The sequence below is a fragment of the Benincasa hispida genome, chromosome 1 (assembly GCF_027475165.1).
Source record: "Benincasa hispida cultivar pf3 chromosome 1, pf3_genome.v1.1, whole genome shotgun sequence".
Classification (NCBI taxonomy): domain Eukaryota; kingdom Viridiplantae; phylum Streptophyta; class Magnoliopsida; order Cucurbitales; family Cucurbitaceae; genus Benincasa; species Benincasa hispida.
The window spans coordinates 53,072,588-53,084,674 of record NC_143478.1 but is presented as its reverse complement, the minus strand read 5'-3'; the positions used below and the strand labels follow the sequence as shown (position 1 = coordinate 53,084,674).

The following is a 12,087-nucleotide window of genomic DNA, read 5'->3' as shown; positions in this document are numbered from 1 at the left end:
AAGACTTAATTTTAAAAAATAAAAATAAAAAAGCCAAATGATTACCAAGAGACCTCAATTATCCAATTTTAATTTATGTACTTTCAATTGTCCAAATTTAAGATTTATTGTAAGTACAGAGACTAAAATTAAAAAAACTTTAGAGTAGAAACCACAATGGTATTTAAACCTAATCCTTATTTTAATTTTCAAATTTGTATTTCAATTTTGGTACATAATTCGTTTTAGTTTAAAATACATTTAGGCTTTCTTTAATGACCACCCTAACATTTACAAAAGTAAATCCGAGTCGTCATTATTTAAGGCCAATAAATCAAGTGACAGACATAATATTATCGACTAAATTTGGCTAATATTTGAATGATAGAAGCAATTATTGTCTTGTTAATTTTGTATCTGAACTTATTTGTATTAGATAATATAAACTTTTGATAATTAGATTTTATATATTTTAATGCAGGTTACATATTTTTTATATTATAGAACTAAATTATAACACGTTAAAAAGAAAGTAAGGCAACAAAATATAAAAAACGATAAACAAGAAATACTTGCCAATTAAACTTGTATTTTTGTTTCTTTTTCCAAGAACCCGGAAACAAGTATAGTTACCGACATATTCATGTTTTTAGTTCATTTAAAAAAAGAAAAAATAAATAAGAAATAAGAAATGGAAATGTAATCAAATGTGACCTTAAATGTTTTAATTTTAAATAATTAAAAAAAAAAGTGTTTAATGAAAATGACTTTTTAGAAAATATTTTTTTAAACTAGGAAATCCAATATAGGTCCTAAATCACTTTTTATTTTCTTTTTTGGTACTAACATAGGTTTACTTGATAATCATCTAATTTTTTGTTTTTTTATATCAAGCTTATACATACTATTTCATCTCCGAGTTTTTTTTTAAAAAAAGTATTTTAAAAAGGGAAATTTTATGGGATAGCAAAAGAAATTAGTGTACTTACAACCGTAGCTTTAGCTTTTGAACTTTGGATCTATAATAAATATAAATGGAAAATTGCATTATATGACAAATACATTTTATGAAGTCAAAACCATGATTTTATTTTTTTATTTTTTTATTTTTTTATTTTTTTGTAATTGTAGGTGTGGCAATCACATAGCAATCACATATAAATCATATAGTAATCACATAGCAATCACACAGAAATCAGATAGCAATCAAATTTTCAAGCAGAAGTTTTTTGACATGTTTACAAAAAAAAAAAAAAAAAAAAAACATAACCTAGGGACATACGCCCAATTTTCAATTTTTTGTTTATTAAAGTTGCAATTGTCTCAATATAAATTACAAATTTGGTCCCTACAGATAGAGAAAGTTAAAATTTATAGTCTCTATGTCATCACATTAATTGCTATGCCAAATCATAGAGACTATAAATTATGCTATGCCAAATCATAGAGACTAAATCGTAACTTTTAAAACCATGGGAATTAAATTATAACTTTTTCAAACCCCATAGACCCAATTTATTATTTATCCTCTAATTTTTTTAAATTTTTTTTCTTATCTTATTGTTCGCTCTCTAAATAAACTATCTTAGGCACTCTAATCTTGTTAGTTTAGGTTGATTAATATGTTTGAATGTTTATGTTTGTAAGAAATTGAGAATAAAATGCAGTTTCGAGCATTTTGGGAGCTTAATTGAGCAACTGGGGCTCAAAGAGATGAAAAAATGGAATTGCCACTACTTAAGGAGCAGTGCAACGCCGTGCAATGCTTGGATCAACGCTTGAAGATCGAGGCACAGCATTGCCACGATGTCACCCATTTTGAAGAGTAGCGCTACAACACTTGTCAACATTGCAGGACGCTAGGCTTTTTCCAAGTAACGTCACAATGCTCTAAAGTAGCATTACGATGATTATAAATATGTCTCTTTCATTTTTTGGTTTCTTGTGAAGAGTTTTGGTTGTTTAGACTTAGTTTTAGCCAATTTTGGCCAAAATCCTTGAGATTTTCATGTAATGGCATCGAGGATCAATGCCGACTAGGTCTGAAACACCGAATTAGAGGTTGATTGGACTTGTACTATGGTTTTTGTTGGATTTATCTACGAATTTTTGTTAGTTTCTTTGATTTGTTGTTTTTTTTTCCTTGATTGAATCCACGTGCATTGTATGTGTGATTAATGTGACAGGTTAGTTGTTTAAAGCGTAGATTGCTCATGTATGCTATGTATGTCAGGATTATTCGTAATTGTAATAAGGACATGTTTAATTTGAGTAGTAAATAGGTTGAATTATAATTATGTTTAATTTATGGCCTTACTATGGTTGTCATAACGGAAGATAATAGGACTAAAGAATAAACAAATGTTACGTTTAACTTCATCAATTAAATCTATCATTCTAATAAATCCCTTAGCTTAATGTGAATAACTAGTAAGTATGGAATGCATGACCGCTGTTTAGTTGATTTAGAAATTAATCCATCGCTTAGGAGTTCGCTTTTTTATAGGGAATCTAATCGACACTTCCAAATCAGTCAATTGATCTGTAAATTAAATTACCCTGTTTATATGGTTAATCGATATATTAAACCATAAATAGGTTGACCATATCTTAATCGAATAGGTATTCTCTTGTTATACTCTTCTCTCTCTCACTATTACGGGAGTTTAAATTGAAGGGATCGAATCCTGGCAGAAGCATTTTGTTAGAATGCCTTGCATCCTGCTATTCAATTTTTACTATAAATAAAATCATTGTACTAGATGGAATAGATAAATACGTAAACTAGTATGCTATTAGGGAAAATATCAGAACGGTTCTTATGTTTGTAGATTCCCCAAGTGTCATGAACAATCCTCTCCAAAGTTCCAACGAATGGATCTCCAAACGGTCTTGAACAGACAATTCCTTGAGCGATCCCAAACACTACCACGAGAGTTACCTTGTTATTCTCTGGGATTCCAATAGAGAAATATGTGGTATCCAACTATTGGGAGTGGGAGGGGAGAATAATGTTTTGGAGAGTAGAGAGGCTCAGAGAAAATTATGCAAAATAACACTAGGGAGTTGTGTATTATTAGAGTTTCTCTGCAATGAGAATTGTGTATTCAGTACATTTCCAAAGGGTCATGGGGAGATCTTTATATAGAGAAGGGTCAAGTCTCTTTCCCAATATATTTTCCTTTTCTATAATTAATTAAATAACATTTATTTAATTAATTAACTCATTTAATTAAATAACGTTTATTTAATCAATTAGCCCAATTAAATAACACTTATTTAATTTTTAATTTTGCACAATAATTAAATAACAACTTATACATTAAACCCAATTTAATGTATACATTTAATTATCATATACATGTATACATTTAATTATTCTGTGAATTTTCAGAATAAGCTCCATTGTTTACATACCACGAGTTTTAGGACATAAAACCCAACAACAGAAACCCCTCTCGACCAATGAGTGGGTAGGACCCTTTATTCAAGTCCCGGATGTTAGGATTTATGCCTTAAATCTCGTAGGGTTCTATAGTTTGTAAACACCTGTATGAACAAACAGTTTTATGATATATAATATGAGATATTTTATTCACTTCAGTCTATGAAATATGAAATATTTTAGTTGCATTAACCACAAACCAATAAACTAAGATCCCTGGTTATCATTGTAACTTAAGCATATATGTGAAGACATACAAGTAGATCGTGCTTTAAATGAAACCTAAATGGTCTGTAGTATATGGATAAAGGAGGGAAACCTTATCTTTGTGACACTACTGAAGGAGATCACGAGGATTTCCATGATCAGCGAAAAAATCATTCCAAATTACAATCATGTATGAACATTACAAATTACAGTCATAAAACGAAACAAATGGTTATGCATTCAATACAGAAATTACAACATGAAAATACAAATGAACAAGGAGAAATGCTATGAACATTTGTCGACCTGTCTCCACGCTCCTTGTTCACGAACGCTCAAACACAAAAACCTCGAACGCTTGTCCAACACGACCGCTAACCAGTGCGAACATCGTGCACTCGAAATCAACGATCACCTTGGTCACGAACACCCCAACAATACGAACGACCTCCATAGAACCTCAACGGTGTCGAGTTGAGTATGACACCACTAAGAAGGCTACCTTGGTACTTGTAATGTGAGAATCCAGAGGGTGGGCTCTGTGTGGATTTGGTTTGAGGCAAAAGAATGGAGGAAACACCAATCGTGTAAATGATTAAGCAAGTGGGAGAAGACTGAACTTATCGTATAGGTTGATGCCTAATCGTCTAGCAAAAGCTAAGCGATCGTCTAGCTCATCGCTTAGCAGCGTGTCTGTCGCCTACAAACACTACACGATCGTTTACCTTTTCAAGCTGTCGCTTAGTAAATCGTATTTACTTGACAACTTCATTTCTGAGAGAAAATTCACAAATTCAACATTACTAAAATTAGAAAAAAAAATTCTTTTATCTCACGGTTACCATAAACCACCAATAACCTCCCACTCAATTGGTTATTAGAGAAAAAGATTTAATTATCCAATAATTAATATTATTATAAATATAAATGATAACCAACTTATCATACTATATTTATAACCTATATTTTTAATATTTCATCTCATGAAACATATAAATCATAGTTCTTTTTCTATTCCATGGTACTTAATGTAAATCACATTTACATTAATCCTCCATTAGATGTATCTCATACATCATACCGATCATATCATATATAATCGAATTACCTCTTGTCAATTTAAACATTTCAAATCAACACCAAGAATTGATCCTCAACTAAATCCATTGAGCTCCCAAAGGGACCTTATGGACCTGTAGCTCGAAGCTCCAACGGTACGTGAATAACTAACTAAACTCTTTAGTCACGGGATCCACCATCCGTTAACTACCAGGCACTCCACTAAAGACCAACAGCTGAACTCTCCTTACCACAGATATATTATGTGTCCATCTTAACCAATCAAAAGTGCAACAACCCTTCACAGATCCCTCATAAGTACAACTCGGCCAATAACCGTTATGCCCCTGTAGTTACATCTAACCCTTAAGTACCACTGATCCCTCAAATGAACATAAGTCATAGTCCTACTATGACTGAGTCCTCTCTTCCAAAGAGAAGTTGTGGTCACTATGTTCAAGCCCTAGAATCAACCCTTAAGGGAACGTCTCTATTTATCCCTGCTTCGTGAAAGGAGTGAATTCCATCTTGTGGATTGAGTTCCTAGCTCCTAGATCAAACAAGTCCCCAAAAAGGTAGGCATGTTGAGTTGGCAATATGGCCACTTTTACCCATACTAATCAAAGGACCGCCCTCAAAGGCAAAAGATCCCAAAACACTCAGGATTGAGGTCGTGTCACCTATGGTCGTTTAGATGAGATATAAGTCTCTAGTATCTACGGCGTTATATATAGAGTCTAGTCATCTCGTGGTCCGGTCTTATACAAACTCTTTGTATAGGACACCCCCGCTCGTACGCCTCCACATGAATGGTTAGGATTTACCATCTGTAGTAGTTTACAATACTTGCAAACCTCTACAAAGCAGACCGTATCTGTAGTATCACCAGGATCAGGTATCCCACCTTAATCCTTATACTACAAACCTATTTAGGTTATCACTTAAGGCATTATCCACCTGTATATCACATATACATGCTTAAGGTCACATAAGATAACCATGGAGCTTTATTTATTAGATATGAGTAAATGCCAGAATTAAATAACAATTATTTTATTCATCAAATAATGTGTATTTTTACAAAACAACGAGACTCCGGGAGAATTAGGACACCAATCCCAACAATCTCCCACTTGTCCTAATGACTCGAGAGACTAATGTACAATACAATATAAAAATGTACAATATTGATTTCAATTTTTGCAACGATACTTCAAAGGTTTAGAGCAACAACCATTGAAGGGTGATCAACCACTCCTCCTCTAAATTGAGACAATCTCAACCAATTACCAATACCAGAATAACTCTTATTCCTATAGTTATTAGCTATCAATGTTTTGTTCAATGATTCATTAACTAACTTAATTCATCCCGTAAGTGTGACCATCTCATTTTCGGATCCTAGAGGTACGCTTCAACAGGCTACCAAAGGGAAAGACAACTATTGAAGATTAACATGAGAAATCCTATCCATTATTGAAGTTTGTGTTGTTCTGACCCCTATGATGAGACTCTTCGAAGGGATGGTCGCTTTAGGACGACACGCAAGCAGACCATGGGAATCTCATGGGTAGCCAGCCCTTCAAGTTAGTCCGAAGGGTTGGAGACCTTATTTGGGTCATTCAGGTAGCCAACTCTTCGAGTTGGTCCAAAAAATCCACTAAACCCAACCCATGTACACCCCAAGTCATTGTTATCTTTTTTTTTCTACATTTTTATAATATGCATTTTAGTTTTACCTATCCACCACCCCCCCCCCCCCCTTCCGCCACCCTCTCCTCCCTCTATCAACCTCTATTAATGATAGATTTTATCAGTTTTTATCACTGATAGACATTGATAGACTTCTACCAACATTTTTTAGTGATAAACTTGTATCAATTTCTATCATTGATAGACACTGATAGAAGTCTATAAACATTTAACACATATAAAATTAAATTTTGTTGTTTGTATAAATATTTTCCCTTATGTTTCTATTTTTGAAAATTTTCCTTTTTTTTAATTAATAAGAGATTAGTACTAGAAATTAAGAATCATACCTACACATCCTTTAACAAATTCAAATTCCTTCACACAATAACTGCACTCCTATTTATTGCATCCCTTCACATAATAAATATTGAACTTTTTGTTTCTTAGTTTCCCAAATTCCATTTCATTAAAGAGCTCAAAATTTTCTGAAATTGAAGATTAAAATCTTTATTCTTCGTAAGAAACATTGAGATGTGATTGAAGGAAAATAATTCAAAAACAAATTATGGATTGAAAGGTTATTTTATGAACGTCATGATGTTGTTTTTCAATAGAAATATGATTTTGCATCTAAATTACAATATTTTTTAAGATGATATAACTATCTATACTAATAACTCATTTGAAGATGCCTGTAAGTATAATTCAAAAAACTATTTGGCATTTTTCTCCAAAGTTAGAGGGTAGTAGATATTTCATTATTAGTTTTTCCTCATATAACAATAACAACCTCAATTATAGGATATAATGTTAGATTATGTAAATGTTCAATTTTTTCCATCGAATCCAAGATTCTGTATCTAAATAATTCTTTTTGGTTTTACTTTTAGTTTTAAGAAGATATAACTATTTGCTAATTACTTATTTGAAAACACATATAAATATAATTGGAAAAAAAATTATTGACTTTAATTTTCATCCAAAAAATAGTAGCTAACTTATCTAATAATGTCTTGTGAACATTCAATTTTTTCTAATAGATAATTCTATTTTATTTATATTTACATTTAAATTTAATTCAAAGTATATTTATTTTAAAATTTAGGTTTTAAAAATTTTTAACCACAAGCATCACACATGTCCTCTAAATAGTTTTCTTAAATGATAACAAAATTGATAAATTTTCAATTTTAGTACGTGCCTAAACATTCAGATGTTTGTCTAATAGGTCACTAGATGTTAGAAAGTTTATAACAAGTTCTTGAACTTTCAATTTTGTATTTAATATGTTCTTCAACTTTAAAGGTATCTAATAAATTTCTAAACTTTCAATTTTATGTTTAATAGATTCCAAAAGTGCATTCTATGTACTTTAAAATTAATAGATCAATTAGTCATAAAACTAAATTTTGTATTTAATATGCTAAACTTTCAATTTTGTATAAATAAATTCATGTATTTGCCAACATAAGTATAACTCAATGGGAATTTGCATGTTCTATCGTAGATCCAAATATCTATGCCCCACAATGTTTAAGTAAAAGAAAATCATAAATTATTTTTAAAAAAATGTCAAATGGGTCGAAGGCCTATAAAACAATAAATAAATAAATAAATATTCAAGGTCTATTAGAAACTAAATTAAAAGTTTAGGAACTTAATAGACACTCAATAACCTATTAAACACAAAATTGAAAGTTTAGAAACACTTTAGAAAATCCCTAATGTTTATCTATTAAAGACAACTTTAAACGTTCATAAACTAAACTTATAACTTTAACTTAAAATATATAGGCGAAGTATCTAAAGTAATTCTAGCACATTTTCAAAAGTAATTAGAGAACTGTCTTTTCAAGGGACAAAATAACTTTTCTTCAGTTATAGCTTAATTGGTTAAGATATATATTCTTGAGGTTCAAATCCTCCTACCTTAATATTGAACTAATTAAAATCTTAAACTAATAATTATTTTTTATTGAACTAATTAAAATCCTAAACTATAATTATTTCTGTTAAAATTATAAGAGTGAATTAATTTAGACTTTTGTAAGACAGTTTAAGTGCAGGAATTTACGCAATATCAAGGAAGAATAGTCTTAGCAAGTTCATAAGAGCGGTTTATATTAATATAAGTGGTTTTATATCTTCTCTTCTTGTTTTAGTTTTCTCTACTTATTTAGAAGAACCCTAACTTTCGACCTTTATATGTTATTAGCTGAAACATATCCTAGAATAAAATGAAATTATTACTCGTTGCTTCAACTTTTCATATCCTAGAATAAAATGAAATTATTACTCGTTGCTTCAACTTTTTCAAAGGATTGACATGTAAATCACACGAAAAATGCTTTTGAATCATTCAAAATTGATTTGGATGGTAGAAAAAATGCAATTAAAAATGGGAGTGAGTGACAAGAATGATTTTAAACTTCCAAACACGCACATAAAGAAATATAGCATACTGTAAGTTGGAAGACTCTCACTCAGCAACAAGGTGGTAAGAAAAAAGAGAAGCCTTCAAAATCTACAAAAGGCACATTCCCTATGATGGTTTATAGGATAAAGAACTATAAAGGTGTGAGGATTTATAAAGCAAAGAAAAATGTACTGGAATTTCTAACAAAAATTTTTATGGGAAGGTAAATGATAGGTTGGAGGACAATTGTAAAGGCAAAACATATGGTCTCAAACCTTCAATAGTCCTGACAAGAGAGATGATATGAAAATGAAAGAAAAACCAACAAAAAATACATTAAAAATATGGTAAAAGAATCCAACTGCTTTTGTTTTGTTGCCTTGCAAAGGGGAAGAAGCCATTGAAGGAAGACCTGCAAATCTAAGCCACAGCCGGCATGTCCTTCAGCCATGGATCAAGAGGCTTTCCGATCGAGAACACGATGAAACCGATATCACGCAGCTTGTCTGCATCAACCACATTTCTCCCATCGAAGATGAATGCAGGCTTCTGCATGTTGTCGTATATCCTCTGGTAGTCAAGAGTCTTGAACTCGTCCCACTCAGTCAAGATACACACTGCATGAGCTTCCTTTGTTGCTTCATATGCATCCCACACAACGCTCACTTGCTTAACGGTTGTCGGGCTCATCGGCTGGAGATGGGTAGGATGGTCCCATTCGAACTTGCTGAGTGTAAGGTCCCTCTGGATCTGATCCTCAGACACTTGGGGATCATAGATGCTCAACCGCGCCTTGTCTCCCAACAGTCCCTTGCACACATCAATGGCAGGGGTCTCCCTCGTGTCACCGGTATCTTTCTTGAAAGCAAAACCGAGAACGGCGATCTTCTTGTTTGAAACAGTGTTGAACATAGAGGCAACAACCCTGTTAACAAAACGGTTCTTCTGGTAATCGTTGATCTTGATCACCTGTTTCCAGTACTCTGCTACCTCTGGAAGGCCATTGCACTCACAGATGTACACCAGATTCAAGATATCCTTCTGGAAGCAAGATCCACCAAAACCGACACTGGCATTGAGAAACTTCGGTCCAATTCTCGAATCCGTGCCAACGGAATAGGCTACCTGTGAAACGTTTGCACCAGTGGCTTCACAGAGAGCAGAAATAGCATTAACAGATGAGATTCTCTGAGCCAAGAAAGCATTAGCAGCAAGCTTGGAGAGCTCAGCAGACCAAAGATTGGTAGTGAGAATCCGATCTTCGGGTACCCAATGAGCATAAACAGCCTTCAGTGTACTGATGGCCTTCTGACCCTCCGGGGTTTCCCTCCCTCCAATGAGGACCCGGTCCGGGTTAAACAGATCCTTAATTGCAGTCCCCTCAGCAAGGAATTCAGGGTTTGAGAGAATTTGGAATTTTATTCCTTTGCTGTTGTGAGTAAGGATTTTCTCAATTGCCTCGGCAGTTTTCACTGGGACGGTCGATTTCTCAACTACAATCTTGTCAGATTTCGATACATCGGCAATCATACGAGCAGCGCTCTCCCAGTATGTGAGATCTGCAGCTTTACCAGCTCCCAGACCCCTAGTTTTTGTGGGAGTGTTGACAGAGACAAAAACAATATCAGCCTCAGAGACATGTTTCTCCACATCAGTGCTGAAGAAGAGGTTCCTGCCTCGGCACTCCTTCACGACGCCATCGAGACCTGGCTCGTAGATTGGGAGCTGCTCACTGTTCCAGGCATTGATCCGAGATACGGAGATATCCACAACAGCCACTTCAATGGATGGGCACTTCAGTGCAATTACAGCCATTGTAGGCCCTCCGACGTATCCGGCACCAATGCAGCAGATCTTCACCATCTTTGCTTCTTTCAATTTATAATCTGGACAAATAGCGGTTGCAATAATATAAGGGAAGCGAAAACTAAAACTACGAAAAAGTCACAAAGGCTTCCACCTAAAATCATTCTATACCACTACCACATGAATAAGAACACATAACAAAAGAGAACTTCTCAATTCAGAATAAAAAATTCATTGAACCTAGAAGATTTGAAGAACACGACCTTCGCTTGCAAATTCTACTCCTTTTTCATGGTTATCAAAACAAAGATCTCGACACAGAATGTAACCGAATCAGAATCACTACGTGTGTAAGCATCCCGAACAGAACCAAAGGTGACATCTCAATTCAATCTCAAAGAGTGCCAAAAAAACCAAATCAACGTAAATTCCATTGAGAAAAAGACGAAATGTGAATACATAAACACCAAGCATCCTTCCTAGAAAAAGAAACTAACATTGGTTTCTAATTACAATAAAAAGATGCAGATCAAAGCAATATAGCAAAGAAAGGCCTAGAGATCTAAGATCAGAAGAGAAGGCAGACAATTTAGAGTAAAATTGAGAGGATTAAAGGCAGATCTGGGATGAATCATAGTGAGAGTGCAGGTGGAAAAGCAAGAAGAAGAAGAAGAAACGAAATCACAGATCAAGAATGAAAACACACAAAATAGCAACAGATCGGAAGAACACAATGAATATGAAAGAGAAGACGAAGGGGTTACCTCTCAGAGAATTGGTTTCTGAAACCTTGGTGTGAGATTCAGAATGAGAAATGGAAGAAGAAGGGAACTGGGTTTAAATACGCAATTGGTGTACAAGAAATGCCCTCAACCAAATGAAAAAAGACAATCGAGTACATTCATTTTATTATTTTTATTATTATTTATTTTTCGGGCAAAGGAATTTGCAGTTGCAAGTTCCGGTGGAGCTGTCAAGTCCTTACACGTTTGAAACTTCCGTTTTGGTAGGCCGCCCCACGCCGAGAGGGATACAAACGTAAAATTAACGTTCACAGCACTAGAGAAGAACAAAAAACCCCGTTTTGGGTTAAATTATGGATTTGGAATTCAATGGTTGTGTTTATTTACATTGATGTTTTTTATTAAAAAATTTAAGTCAATAAATATATACACTCCTAAATTTTGGACATAATCTAAAGTTCTAAACTAGTAATTAAATCAATTAATAAAATCTTAAACTTTTATAAGCAACTCAAATTAAACTATTTGTGTCAGAATAAGTTTAGTTAGACACTAATATACATGACCTTATTTTTAGAGGTTGAAGATTCGATTCTCTATTCTTACAGTTGTCGTACTCAACATAAATAAACCATTTATTACGATTTCATATTGAAATTGTTATTGCATAGTTATCACACAATTATAAGTTTTTTTTTTAAGTATAATTTTTTTACTATTAAATAGAATGTAGGAAT

General features: G+C 33.2%; 1 protein-coding gene across 1 annotated transcript; it reads right to left on the bottom strand.

Moving 5' to 3' along the window:
• Positions 1 to 8,969: 8,969 nt before the first annotated feature.
• On the bottom strand, positions 8,970 to 11,678 carry UGD3 (UDP-glucose 6-dehydrogenase family protein). The gene is made up of 2 exons (XM_039039205.2): positions 11,372 to 11,678; positions 8,970 to 10,687 (listed from the first exon to the last, which is right to left on the bottom strand). Exon 2 carries the CDS (start codon positions 10,662 to 10,664, stop codon positions 9,222 to 9,224), a length of 1,443 nt encoding a protein of 480 aa, XP_038895133.1. The 5' UTR covers positions 10,665 to 10,687; positions 11,372 to 11,678; the 3' UTR covers positions 8,970 to 9,221.
• Positions 11,679 to 12,087: the final 409 nt, after the last annotated feature.